This window comes from Oryctolagus cuniculus, chromosome 18, assembly GCF_051225735.1.
Source record: "Oryctolagus cuniculus isolate XC-2025 breed Fujian yellow rabbit chromosome 18, ASM5122573v1, whole genome shotgun sequence".
In the NCBI taxonomy this organism is placed as follows: domain Eukaryota; kingdom Metazoa; phylum Chordata; class Mammalia; order Lagomorpha; family Leporidae; genus Oryctolagus; species Oryctolagus cuniculus.
The window spans coordinates 44,094,207-44,108,502 of NC_142884.1; the positions used below are offsets into that span (position 1 = coordinate 44,094,207).

General features: G+C 48.6%; 1 protein-coding gene across 3 annotated transcripts in view; it reads left to right on the forward strand.

Annotated features, from left to right (window-relative positions):
* Positions 1 to 342: 342 nt before the first annotated feature.
* HEATR3 (HEAT repeat containing 3) overlaps positions 343 to 14,296 on the forward strand; it is an 88,304-nt gene continuing 74,350 nt past the window's right edge. The window contains exons 1-7 of one of the 3 annotated variants that reach the window (XM_008275057.5): positions 343 to 664; positions 775 to 947; positions 2,409 to 2,496; positions 4,100 to 4,212; positions 6,000 to 6,109; positions 8,977 to 9,117; positions 11,365 to 11,642. In XM_008275057.5, coding sequence (XP_008273279.3) covers positions 530 to 664; positions 775 to 947; positions 2,409 to 2,496; positions 4,100 to 4,212; positions 6,000 to 6,109; positions 8,977 to 9,117; positions 11,365 to 11,642 — 1,038 coding nt within the window. In that variant the 5' untranslated portion in view covers positions 343 to 529. The remainder of the gene's footprint in view (positions 665 to 774; positions 948 to 2,408; positions 2,497 to 4,099; positions 4,213 to 5,999; positions 6,110 to 8,976; positions 9,118 to 11,364; positions 11,643 to 14,296) is intronic. The other 2 variants (XM_051833897.3, XM_089319054.1) reach the window with 2 other exon arrangements.

The following is a 14,296-nucleotide window of genomic DNA, read 5'->3' on the forward strand; positions in this document are numbered from 1 at the left end:
TCTGACAGACAAGACCCTGGTATCTGGCGGCTCCAAGGTTTCCTTGCACCTATCGTCGGTCATGGGGAGGCCCCAGCCTCTGTAAGCCAATCACACCTCTGTTATGCCAGTTAATGTTATTTCCTTTATTAGACAGTCGGTCTAAAGGGTAGGGTCGCCAAAGAGCAAGGTTTTCTCCCATACACAGTGACCTGATAGCTATGCACCTAGGCGGACGTGAAGTCAGCATCACCATTCAACATAGTCCTCTGCTTCCTTGGAAAAGCCACAGGACCCCGCCCCTCTCCCGGGCAGGCCACGCCCACGCCGCTTCCACGCTTGCGCGCTCCCCGCGCCAGCCCCGCCCTCACCGCCGACGCGCGGCGCGCGTGCGCGCTGCCTCACCATGTGTGCTCGGGCCGTCAGGCGGCCCAGCTGAGCGGGGACCATCAGCAGCCCCCGGGGCGATACGACGGTACCGCCAGTCCCGCAGTCTCCGCCGCGTGCTGCTGCCCTCCTCTCTGTGGCTGTCCCCGCAGTGCACGTCGCCATGGGCAAGAGCCGAACCAAACGCTTCAAGCGACCTCAGTTCTCCCCCACCGGCGACTGTCAGGCCGAGGCGGCGGCGGCGAACGGAACTGCAGACGAGGAGGACGACGGGCCGGCGGCGGAGCTGCTGGAAAAAGTGAGGCGGGGGCTCCGCGGGGCGGCGGGGGCGGGCGCGGGCGGCCCCCCGCGGCCCCGGGGGCGCGTGCGCACTGGGCCACCTCTAACCTCCTCGTCCGCGTCCCACAGCTCCAGCACCCGAGCGCTGAGGTCCGCGAGTGCGCGTGCGCGGGCCTGGCCCGGCTGGTGCAGCAGCGGCCGGCGCTCCCGGGCCTGGCGCGCCGGGATGCGGTGCGTCGGCTCGGGCCGCTGCTGCTGGACCGCAGTCTGGCGGTCAGGGAGACGGCGGCCGGCGCGCTGAGGTGAGCCGGGAGGACGGGTGCGGGACTTTGTCGCGTGCTGTGCGTTTCGTTGCAAGGGGCTGGGGAGGGCGGAGAACCTGGCGGCGGTCTCCCGTCTGCGGGTGTGCGGGCGGGCGGGCGGGGAGGACCGACCCCGGGACTCTCTGGCCCCACGCAAGTCCCTGCGGGTGCTGCTAGACGTCCTGCCCCGCAAACCGGCGCACTTTGCTATGCTCTCCAGGAAGCTTCCTTAGGGCCCCGTGGTTGGATGATCTCTTCCACCCAGGGGTTGTAGATGCGAGGGCTCTACACGGAACAAACAACACAGCCCGGTCTTCCCAGAAGCTCTGTTGATGCGGAGACGGAAAACTAGAACAAGGTCAAGCGTGATGTTAGATAGTGAGAAGCGCTAGGCAAGCCAAGAGGGTGCTGGGCTGGGGGTGCTCTGTAGATGGCAGTGGTGAATTCAGCCTTGCAGGATGGGGAGCCAGGCGTGGGAGTATGGAGCAAGAGGGTTCCCCGCAGAGAAGTGAGACAGCGAAGGGCGTGGCGTGGCTACAGAACTGAGGGTTAGGAGAAGGGTTAGGAGATGAGGCTGGGGAGGGATAGTAGGGTGGGGTGGGGTTTATTCTAAGAAAGGGAGAGACCTCATCCATTTACCTTTGGAAGAGGCCATTCTCTTGGTTGTGCAGAGAATGGACTGTAGAGGGGGCAAGAGTAGAAGTTAGTACTTGTAGTTCTTGTGTTTACGTTGTGCTCACTGATGTCAGCGTGCTCTGGGCATGGGGTCGTGAGTAACAGAGACTTCCAGGGACTCTCCAAGACCGCCGAAGCAGACAGGCGTTCGCCAGCTACTGCGCTGACCAGCCAGTAGCAACCACACAGGTGCTCCAGGATTCGGGGGAGACAGACCTGAGCAGTGATGTTAGAGTTGAGGTCCGAGGAACGAGGGGCACTGACCGCTTTATGGGGACGGGGTGGACATCCCTCCCCGGCGAGGAGACACGCGCACTGTGAGCTCCTGAAGACGTGGGAGCGGCCTGACTTCTCTGCACGCTCTTCCTGCCTGGCCGTGGCTCAGGAGTGTCTTCCAGTGAAGCTTAGCCAGGGCTGAGTCAGGGCGTGTCCTCCTCAGGGGCCTCCCCTCACCGCCCTTAGCGTGTTGATGGCAGGGCAGGGTCCCTCCGTTTAGGATGTGAAGTGGGTGCCGTCGTCTTCCCTGGCCCATCCCTGTAGCCGTGTGCCTGTGTGCTTAGACCTGAGAAGCACGTGGCTGCGTGACAGTCACCTGCTCGCATCTGGTAGGACAAGGATCAGGAGCGGTGGGAAGCTCTGGATTGGTTCTGTCGCATGTGACAGAAATGGCAAACCGTGTCTCCTGGGAAACCTTAGGTCTAATGAAAGGAGAAGTAAATGTGAGTGTGGGATAGCGTTTTATGACGTGTGACTGAAAATAAAACGTGATCGAAACTTCTTGCCTAGAAATCTGAGTGCCTGTGGAGGTTTTGAAGTTTGTGACGACATGGTGACGAAGGATATCATGACTCCGCTGGTTGCGCTTCTGAAAGAGGTAGGCGCTCTCGGGGCGCGTGCATTTAGCTGAGTGCCTGGGGTGCCTGTGTCCCGCCTCGGGGTGCCTGCCTGGCTTTCCTTCCCAGCTTCCTGCTGACGCAGACTGTAGAGGGCAGTGATGACGGCTCGGGTGATCTGGTTCCTGCCGCCCACTTGGGAGACCTGGGTGGAGGTCCTGGCTCCTGGCTCCAGACCTGGCCCAGCCTCAGCCTCAGCATTTGGGGAGTGAACCAGTGGATGGGAGCTCTTTCTCTCAGATGCTCTGCTTCTCAAATAAAACAATGAATAAAAATTAAATGTTGCATTTAGGATGCAAACTTGGGTAGCTTTGAAAAAAGCACTGGTGTTACTTTTCTTCCCTTAAAGCATCCTGTGGAATTTAATTTCTTTTCTTGGAAACAGTGAACTACTCTGTGAGTGATAATTTATTCATCCTCTGTTCCTTTATTTATATGATAGTTAGAAGTGACCTTCCTAAAGCCCTGCAGACTTTTGTAGACCTTTAATTTCATACAGTGACAATAACTAGTAGTTACTGATTGCTTGTTTATGTGGCAGCTACTGCTTTTCTGTTTTGCAAATTACTTACTTTCATCCTCAGAGCAGTCCTGTGAGCAGGCTTGTTCCCATTTCACAGATGGGGAAGCTGGACACAGACATTCCGCACTTGAAGGCTGCCTGCAGTTCTCGACTGGATGTCATGCCAGTCTTCTGCATACCTCATTCAGGGGTTACGCAGTGCTCTCTCTGCTTCCCTGTTCTGTACTGACGGGTAATTTACAGTTAAGCCTGTAAAAAGCATGTCCAGTGTTGAGTGGAGGCATGGTTCTCAGCAGGTCGTGATTTTGCCCAGACGTTAGCCAATGTTTGGAGACATTTTTGGTTGTTACAGGAGGTAAGAACTGTGGCTTGCATGCCGTGGGTTCAGGCCAGGGACACTGCTGACTATCCTGCTACGCACAGGACACCCCCACAACCAAGAATTGTGCAGGCCCCAGTGTCGGTAGTCCCTAGAGTGAGAAGCCGCGCTGCGGAGGGTCCCGGGGACTGTCCTAGAAGGGCAGTACTGCAGCGCTGCTGGGAGCACTGACTCGGAGCCAGGATGCCTGCCCTTGAAGCCCAGCTGTGTGCATTCTCGCTGCACCCTTCAGCAACCAGGGTGCCCCCTGTGCCTGCCTTCCCTCAGGGATGAGAGTTTGTCTCAGGTTTGCTGTGGGGATTACTGACTTACTATGTGTAACACACTTACAATTGTGCCTGACAAGGCACTGTATAAATTTTAGCTCTTACACTTTATCTTTCTTTGCCTTCTTTGTCTTTTATCTCATTAGGTCAAATGTTTTGTCCAAAATGTTTTGTATTGATTTTGTACTTTCATGTAAAATGTGAATTGCTTTATCTCGAATTTTCACGGTGACTCGGGGAAACCTTCTCTGTATTTCTTGCCAGAAGGCAAGCAGGGTTGTGGGAATTGTTCAGCTTCTGAAAACTTGATGGGCTTGTTAACCACTATAATTGCTGATGTTTAGTTTTTTTGACTCTTCAGTATCATTAGCCTTTTTGTTTAATTATTCTTTGCTAATCATGATGTTTGGTTACAGTGTAGTGCTGGACTGGATTCAAATGAAATTTCGCCACAGGAGAAAAAAGATCAGAACAGAAATTCTGTTGAGAACATAGCCAATGAGGCGGTGAACGTGCTGTGGAATATATGGTAAGATGCTTGCCAAGCACAGCTCCTGCTACAGCGCTGCCCAGGCTGCTGCTTTCTGTTCAGCTGTGTAGTGGTCTCTGTTCTCCTGGGGAGGCCTGTCTCAGTGAGGGTGGTAGTTGGTAGGAGGTAGTATCAGGTGACCTGGGGTGAACCATCTTTGAGGCCCCTTCCTCATAGTTTCGTTCCTTTTTAAAGACAGTTCTTTCCAGTTATTGCCACTGATAAAAATATGATGGATCATACCATTAACACCTCCTGTTCCTGCTTTGTCCCCCACACCGTCCACATACCTAGGCAGCAGTTGTCTTAAACCTTGTTAAACCCCGGTGCAGTAGCAGCCTTGGTTTGGCACTGGAATGAGACAAGGACCACAGGTCTTGGCTGGTACTGATTCCCCTTCCCTGGCTGTTATCATTGGGGTGGGCAGTGGGTGCCCAAGGTGAGGTCCATTGACCCTAGTAGGAAGGAGGCCACTCTCCTTTCCTGATTGTAGCAGTGGTGAGGGGGGAGTGGCTAGAAACATGACCTGGATTTACTTTTTTCCGTCTCATTTTATGTCCCACAGTCGTAGCACGATTCCAGCATGAGTCCTCATTTTCAGTCAGTGGTTATAGTGGCTGATGGCAGAGCGCAGGTGTCCCTAGAATACAGGATTGTGTTGGATCCTGTAAAGCTGCCTCCCGGCCAGTCTGCACCTGCCTGTGCTTGCATCGTGGGCTGGTGGACGCCTTCCACCAGCTGTGCCGGAGAGACCCTCTGTGGAGAAGTGGGATCTGAGCAGACTGCTGGGTGCTGTGCACCACATACCTTAATTGGGTCCATTGGCAAATTTTGGAAATTAAAAAAAAATTATTTGGAAACAGTCCTAACCTAATATATTTCCAAGATGATTTCTCTTTCCTGAATGCCTATGAGTCTTACATTTTTGTTTCATACTTGATAATTCAAACTACCTTCACATATGTATGTCTGGGCTGTTTCAGTGCCGCATTAACAGATTGCAGAAAGTGTTTTTCTTCAGGTAACAAACTGAATAATTGGGTCAGATCTGTTAGCTGTTAGTGCCCATGTGTGTATGCAGTATGGATGGAGAGACACCTTTCTCTAGAAACATGATGCAGTTACCATAGTTACTGTGTGTGCTAGTTAATAACTGACGGCTTGCTTAGTCTTATTAAAAGAAAGTGTGATTTCAAAAAGAATTATTGTAGTGATCTCTCTGCAAACTGTAAATCCTCCTTGATGAGATGACAGTTGCAGTCAGGGAGGAATGAATAACATGTTTTATTTCCTCTTGCACTTTGTGTGGTAAGTCTAGAGACTGTTTGTCCTAACTTTACCGTGCTGTTTCGGCACAGTGAAGAGAGCAGGAGGCTGGACCCAGGGAGCCCAGGTGCACTGGGCCTGCCTCTGCCTCTAACAGATGGTCTGATCTCCTCGTGGGCCACCTCACCCTTGGGGCCTGGGTGTTCTCATCTGTAAAATGGGGAGTTGAATTAACTGATTTCTAAGAGTTCTTCCCACTCTACCCCCTTCTACGGGGAAACGCATACGGTATAGATTGCCTTAAAGGCCCCCCATGATAGGAATAAGTTAAAGAAAGCCGGTTATCACATGTGCAGTGGCTGTGAATGGGCGTTCGTTTCTTCATCTATAGGCATGGTGGGTGTTTGACTCCAGCTCTTTGGTTCTGTAAAGCCTAATTTGTTTTTGTCATGGATTCCTGTGATTGATTTCCTAATGTTAAAATGTGACTAGTAAAACTCTTTTTCCCCCCTTCAATTTAGTGAATGCAGTAGTAGAGCAGTATCTATATTCAACAAAGAAGGGTGTTTGGAGATTGTATTAAAGTATTTAAGTAGATTTCCCACCAATGTTGACCTGGCTATCTCAGTAGGTAAGTGAAGAAAAAGTGATGATTTATTAAGTATGTGTAGTCTTATTCAAAAATTGTTATTCAGATCTAGTATGTTAATTCTACAGAAATGGTTTTTTTTTCTCATTGTATATATGAATTTAGCCAAGGAGTTCTGTTTGTTCTGAATCCTTTTCGGTCTGACTGGTACTTTTCCTCACTCAGAATTTTCCTGCTTTTTGCTCTGAAAGGCAGAAAGGTAGCAATGTGAGGATATGTGGTTTCCAATCTATTACCATTCTTAGAATCTTGTGTTAATTTTTGATGTTTTCATTTTCATTTAAATATTAACACACAGCTACCAGGCCTTTGAGCCAGTTAATTGGAAGCTAATTGTACTTAAACGACTTGTACTGTTTTCTTACACTTCCATCAGAAAACTGATACCTTCAGTTTTTTGGAAGAAGAGAAGTGATTGAAATTTCACTTAGGCCTGTGTCCTCCCCATGGGAGGCATGGGAAGCAGGGACCTGCAGCTGAGCTGCCCTGGCTCCCTGGTCGTTTCTGGACGAGGGCAGGAAGCCTCTGAGACCCTTCGCTCGCCAGGCAGGAGGCAACGGTCTAGAGGGCGGGCAGCTTGGCAGAATTCTGGGCGAGAGCAGAGGAATCCGATGAAAAACATTTCTAGCCCTCGTGACGGCAGCCATCCGGCTGTCCTTTCACTTAACTGTGCGTCTCCCCGGCAAGGCAGGGACGCCTTCTTCCTACTAATGCTTCTCTTGGCTCCAGTGGAGACTTGCAGGAGAAGAGAAAGGTGGGAGAAACAGCTGAATAAGTACCACTGGGAAAAACTGAAAAATCAGCTTCAAAATTTGGTCTTGGAGGAGGAGTGTGAATAAATGGGGATTTTAAAAACACTTCAGCTGTTTTTAGGAAATTGGTATGTGACTTTCGGGACAATTTTTATTATAATAGAATTTTCAGGAAAGTTAATTTGTAGTTTTTACAAGGAAACATTCTATTTTTGTTCCTTTAGTCTTGTAGATTCAGTTGTCTAGTTTTTTTCCTCTAATGAACTTTTTTGAAATCAGAATAAAATCATTTTGCATTGTTCAGTAGTATTTATCTTTTTGCTTTTAGCTAGGTTCATGATCTTTTTAAACAAGTGCTGTCATTTCTATTTTGAAAGTTCAGTACAATTAATTTAATAAGATCCCATCCTATATGTATTAAGAGTTTTTTTTTCTGAATTTGCATTGTCTTTATGGTAGCAATCACAGTTTATCTTGCCTTTTTGCTAAAGTAAATATTTGATTTTAAAAAAACTTAACACATTTGTTGTATGTGTGTATATTTACAAATATGTGGATTTGTATGCAGATGTATTTTGGAAACCAAATTAGATGACAGCAATAGCATGTATTTTGGCTAATTTGGATGGGCATGATCTTTTTCATCTGGAAAGAAATGGATTTATATGGAATAAAATACCTCAGGAAAACAAATTTGGGCTTGCTCCTCTGTGTTTCAAATATCTCTTCTGTCAGACTTTTCAGACAATCCTAAGTGTATACTACTAGTTAATTAATTTTTATATATAGATTGTTATCCATTGTCTTGTTTTAATGCTAGGGAAGGAAGTTTATTGCTACATGGATCATATGTCTATTAATATTTTATCCATCCCTTAATTTGTTCATTATATATGTATATATATTTTTTAAAGATTTGTTTATTTATTTGAAAGACAGAGTTATAGAGAGGCAGAGGCAGAGAGAGTGAGAGAGATCTTCTGTCCTCTGGTTCACTCCCCAAATGGCCGCAGTCCAATGGAGCTGGACTGATCCGAAGACAGGAGCTTCTTCTGGGTCTCCCACATGGATGCAGGGGCCCAAGGACTTCGGCCATCTTCTGCTGCTTTCCCAGGCCATAGCAGAGAGTTGGATTGGAAGTGGAGCAGCCAGATCTTGAACCAGCACCCATATGGGATGCTGGCACTGCAGGTGGCGGCTTTACCCGCTATGCCACTGCACAGGCCCCTCATTTTTTATATTTTCATATAAAATACCCTTTTTCCTTAAAGAATTTTATTGTTTCACCAGGAATAGCCCCAAATTTTGTGATTGTGATGAATTGAATTTAAAGGAAGCTAGAATTTCACCAGCCTGGCTTGTTGTTGGCAACAGAACTAAGAGTTTATTTAGTCCGGGGACTGCCATTTGCAGTGGGTCCAGGACAGGTGTGTTAATTGACGGTAAACCTTTATAAATATTCACTGTGTGCCGGCGCCGCGGCTCACTAGGCTAATCCTCCGCCTTGTGGCACCGGCACACCGGGTTCTAGTCCCGGTCGGGGCGCCGGATTCTGTCCCAGTTGCCCCTCTTCCAGGCCAGCTCTCTGCTGTGGCCCGGGAGTGCAGTGGCAGTGGAGAATGGCCCAAGTGCTTGGGCCCTGCACCCCATGGGAGACCAGGATAAGTACCTGGCTTCTGCCATCCGATCAGTGCGGTGCGCTGGCTGCAGCGCACCGGCCGCAGCTGCCATTGGAGGGTGAACCAACAGCAAAGGAAGACCTTTCTCTCTGTCTCATTCACTGTCCACTCTGCCTGTCAATAAATAAATAAATATTCGCTGTAATCCAACACTGGCACAGTATCTAAGAGCCTGTTAAGTGGTATTTATAAAAGCACAGTTGTGTAGGGAAATAGAATTTTAAAAAGAGAAGGGAGAAAAGCAGTGAAGGTCTGGGAAGTCTCCTGTGCGTGCACCATTGTGGAGGTGTAGCCCTACATCCTCCTAGGGCGACCTGTTCACAGCAGGTGTGAAGATGCAGATTGTTAGGGAGCTATGTTGGTATAAGTGACCCTGGGCAGAAGCCTTGTTTCTGAGTGTTTGGTTTTTGTCTTGTAGCATATTGTTTGCAGACAGTGACCGAAGATAATCCTGAGCTATTGCAGTCTTTCAATGCCACGGCCTTGCACGTGCTGGAATCTGTAATGATTGCCCCCGTCAGTTCCATGGAGTACCTTCTGTTAAAGACACTGGTGGCAGGTAATGGATAGACGTGGGGGGCACAGTTTATTTGTTGCTTCATGTGACCACCTACATCAGGGTGTCTGTGCCTGTGTCTATTCTGACGTTTGTAATGTTTAAGTGGAGACCTTTAATTCAAACAGTTGTCCATAGTTATGAAGCCTGCTAGAAGAGAGCTGTTTTCAATTGAACAAACTACTATTATCTGATAAAGAAATGCTGCGGTCAGGAGCCCCTCTTTTTATGAACCAGTGAGTTCAAAAATTGAGTGTGGGCATCTGAGACCCAACTGCTTGTTTTACCATAAGCTCTTTGCCCCCAACTCTCCTCCTCAGAGTCTCTGAGCACAGAAATGGGAAAGGATCTGACCATCTCTCATGTGAGCAGTATGTGCTTTATGTACTGCTGATGCATTGTTCTCTTACCTTTTGGCTTTTCAGAGGTAAGTTCTTTTGAAAGATTTTTAATTTTTTTATGAGGATATTTTTAATGCAATCTCATTTTTTGTTGGTTGTCTCAAGGTGGAGCCAGGCCAAAGCCAAGAGCCAGGAGCTTCATCCAGGTCTCCCACATAGGTGGCAGGGACCTAAGCACTTGGACTGTTTTCTTCTGCTTTCCCAGGCACATTAGCAGGGAGCTGGATTGCACATGAACTTGTGCCCATATGGGATGCCAGTGCTGTAGGTGGCAGCTTTATCTACTAGGCCACAATGTCCCCCCTCCCCCCTTTTAAGGTTTATTTATTTGAAAGGCAGAATGACAGGGAGAAAGAGGGAGAGATTCCCCCATAGTTGCCAAGGCCAGGGCTGGGCCAGGCCAAAGCCAGGAGCCAGGAACTCCATCTAGGACTCTCATGTGGGTGGCAGGAACCCAGAGATTTGGCCCATCTTCCACTGCCTTCCCAGGCCCACCAGCAGGGAGCTGGATCAGAAGTGGAGCAAGGGGACTTGAATTGGCAATCCAGTAGCTCAAGCTGCTGCACTACAACACTGGCCCCAATTTTTTTTTTTTTAATTTAAGGTTTATTTATTTATTTTTATTTACTTGAAAGACAGTTAAAGAGAGAGGTAGAGAGAGAGAGAGAGTTCTGGGTCTTCCATCCGCTGGTTCACTCCCCAGCTGCGCCAATCCAAAGTCAGGAGCCAGGAGCTTCTTCCGGCTCTCCATGCGGGTGCAGGGGCTCAAGGACTTGGGCCATATATCCCAGGTCATAGCAGAGAGCTGGATCGGAAGTAAAGCAGCTGGGACTAGAACTGGTGCCCATTTGGGATGCTGGTGCTTCAGGCCAAGGTGTTAACCCACTGCGCCACAGTGCCAGCCCCCCAATTTTTGTTTTTAATTGTGGTAAAATACACATGAAATTTGCCATCTTAATCACTTCTGTATGTAGAGTTCGGCGGTGTAAAGTATGTTCACGTTGTCCTACAGCAAATCTCCAGAACCTTTTTCTCCTTATACAACTGAAACTGTACCTATTTAACAACAGCTTTTCCCACATGGTCACGTTTTCCCCTCCTAGACCCTGGCAACCACTGGTCAACTTTATGAATTTGACTGCTTTAAATATGTAAGTGGATTCAAGCACTCTTTTTGTCACTGGCTAATTTCAGGTCACAAGATTCATCCATGAAGTCGCATGTGTCAGGATCTCCTTTTTAATACTGTCTGTCTGTGCGGCATTTTGTTCTCCTTTTGGCCGTTGTGATTAATGCTGCCGGGGACGCAGCTGTAATGCAGTCAGGTGTCTGCTTCAGTCCTGGGTACGCACCCAGGAGGTGTTTTCACTTTGGCAGCCCCCCTCTTTTTTTTTTTTTTTTTTTTTTTTTAATTAACCGGACTACTTAGTGGTAGCTCCTGTTCTATTTTGATAGGCAAAAAGCCACGATCTACACTCTCGTTTGTGTACGAGGCCTTGGGATTTTAGGACATTCCACTTCACTCTTGGAATATAAGCTGCCGAGGAGACCAGCTTAGGTTAAGATGAAAGGAAGCGAAGCTACGCCGTCATCTTGAAAGAAACTTGAGCAGTCTTCTCTTGGTCTGCCGATAGGTAGTGCATCAGAGAAAGAGGTGATTGTGAGGGGCTGTAACGAGGAGCACGGCCCCTGTGTAATGCTTTTTCAGGCTTAAAAAATGAACAAAGGCAGTAGGGTTGAGATGTTTTGAAACTGCACCTGAGCTTAAGGAACCAGTCCTGTGGAAGCCGTTCTTGAGATGAGATAAGATTTCACGGACAGTTCCTTTGTCCTTCTCCATTTTTCCCAGGCACAGTTTGGAACCTAAAGGATATCATTCCATCCAAGAGTCAGGCAGAAATCATAAATGCCATCCTGAAAATCTTATCCGAAGTTTTGGAAATGGATTCCGGTGAAACGGTTGTTCAGATGAAGGAGGCTGAAATTCAGAGGTTAAAAACAGCTGCAGAGACTGAGGAGCTCCTAGAGAATGCGAATGGTGGTGATTTCATTGAAGACGATGACATGGAAGAAATTCCCCATAAAAGAAAAGTCAGAAGGAAAACTTTCATTTCAGATTTACTTCCAGTAAGTTGGTTTGATGCTCTCAGACGTGGATTAATACAGCTGTTTTCTTCCCACAGGTATCATTATCTTAATAGGAAAATGTTAGAATTAACTACGAAGTGAATTTCAGTAAAAAGCAGTGGTGATTTCCCCATTGACTCTTATAACGTTAGAAATATACTCCCAACAGGTTTAAAAAAAAAAAAAAACTGCTGTGTAAAATGAAACATTTTGGAGACAATTTTTCTTTTAAAGATTTATTTATTTATTTGAAAGTCAGAGTTACACAGAGAGAGGAGAGGCAGAGAGAGAGAGAGGTCTTCCATCCGCTGGTTCACTCCCCAATTGGCCACAACAGGCCAGAGCTGCGCTGATCTGAAGCTAGGAGTCAGGATGCTTCCTCCAGGTCTCCAATGCGTGTGCAGGAGCCCAAGAACTTGGACCATCTTCTACTGCTTTCCCAGACCATAGCAGAGAGCTGGCTCGCAAGTGGAGCAGCCAGGACTTGAACTGGCACCCGTATGGGATACTGGCACTGCAGGCGGCAGCTTTATCTGCTACACCATAGCGCCAGCCCCGGAGACAATTTCAAATATAAAATAGGCCACCCGCCAGCGCCGTGGCTCAATAGGCTAATCCTCCACCTTGCAGCGCCGGCACACCGGGTTCTAGTCCCGGTCGGGGCGCCGGATTCTGTCCCGGTTGCCCCTCTTCCAGGCCAGCTCTCTGCTATGGCCAGGGAGTGCAGTGGAGGATGGCCCAGGTGCTTGGGCCCTGCACCCCATGGGAGACCAGTAAAAGCACCTGGCTCCTGGCTCCTGCCATCGGATCAGCGCGGTGCGCCTGCTGCAGCGGCGGCCATTGGAGGGTGAACCAACGGCAAAGGAAGACCTTTCTCTCTCTGTCTCTCTCTCTCACTGTCCACTCTGCCTGTCAAAATTCTAGAGCACTACAGAAGTATATGGTTATCTTCCTAACTTTTATGTCTTGCTTCATTCTACACCATCTCCTAGATTGTCTTCAAACTGAAGGAGAATGTACTTTGCATGCTTCTCTTAGCATTCAGCCTCACCAGAGTGGCATGGGAAGCCAAACCTCCACTTACCCACCACTGCTGGGCAGAAGAGGTTGGGTGATGTGGTCTGATGTTTGTTGGGGTGCAGTTGAGCAGTCTTGGATTTGGGATTCATTCAGCTGAGACATCAACAGAGATGGTGCCATCCTCAGGGAGAGCATTTCCCCCAAGGAGGAGAGAAAACAAAGACACAAAGGACAGTGAGTTGGGCTTTACTCACCGGTATGTTACCTGCGCTCCTGCTGTGTGCCAGGTGTTGTGCTGGTTGCACATACAGAAAGGTGGTTAAGATGCATTTCCTGACATCAGAGAAGTCAGATATGCATCTGGCTGTCCCACCCATGCTGAGAACCGTGGTGGGGCTGTGTACAGCTTTCCAAGGGAGATGCCTCTGTAGGGTGGGCACATGTGTTTCATCCTTGATGGGAGAGCAAAGGGAGAGGCCGTCTCAGGCGTCTGGGACAGGACACCTGTGCTGTCATAAATGATGAAGGAAGAAGCAGGAAAGCAGCTGGCGTGGCTGAGCAGTCTCACTCCGGCTGGCGTGGCTGAGCAGTCTCAGACGGCTGCACCCAGGCGAACAGAGAGCCTGGCGGGGGAGGCAAGTCAGGAGGCTGCTGCAGAAAGGTGGTGACGAAGCCTGAGCTGGGAGAGTGGTTTGCGTCCTCCACAGTTCCGTAGGTGGCTTCTCCTGCTCGTAGAAAGTGAACTGAACCGGGGAGCACTCCTGAGTCTGTCTGCTAAGAGTTTTGATAGATTTGTGCCCAGTAAGAATTAGTTAACTGGAATATAACTGAACATAAGTACTCAGGTAACAGTATTACCACGTTTTGCATTCTTGATGTCTTGTGAAGCCTAAATTGGTGGTGGTTTAAGGAAACCATGATTTTTGTAGCATGAACCAGTGTGAATCTAGACACAGAACATGGTGTTAAGTGCTGGGGTGAATATAGAAATGAGAAGACCATCCTGTCAAGTTGCTTGCAGACCAAAAAATGGCTTAACAGTCATGGCACTTCCTTTCTGACCCAGAGAATGAGCAGAATGTATCATCAATAAAATGACACGGAGGAAGGCATTTCTGTGCACCCTGTTCTCTCAAAGGGATGTTGATAGAAAACTCTAGCAGCAGCAGCTGCTCAGATACTGTGGGAAGGTGAGTGGTCAGGGCCGTGCCGGGTCTCGTGGCCCTGTGTGGAAAGCAGGGATGGAATAGTCGGTGCTTCGCAGGCTGCTTTCCCGCTGTTCATTGGAACTGCCACGGCTGTGCTTTGTTTGACCTGTCCACTCCATATTCTCGTTGGAGCAGAGATGGGAATTACAGTAAGGCTGTTGGGGAACTCTGAAGGATTAAAAAATTCTGTTTTTTTATTTTTGATAGATTTTATTTATTTGAAAGAGTTACAGAGAGAGGTCGAGACAGCTCTTCGATCTGTTGGTTCACCCCACAAATGGCCACAGTAGCTGGAGATGAGCCATTCCAAAGCAGGAGCCAAGGGCTTCTTCCAGGTCCCCCACATGGGTGGAGGGGCCCAAGGACTTTGGCCATCCTCATTTGCTTTCCCAGGCACGTGAACAGGGAGCTGGATTGAAAGTGTAG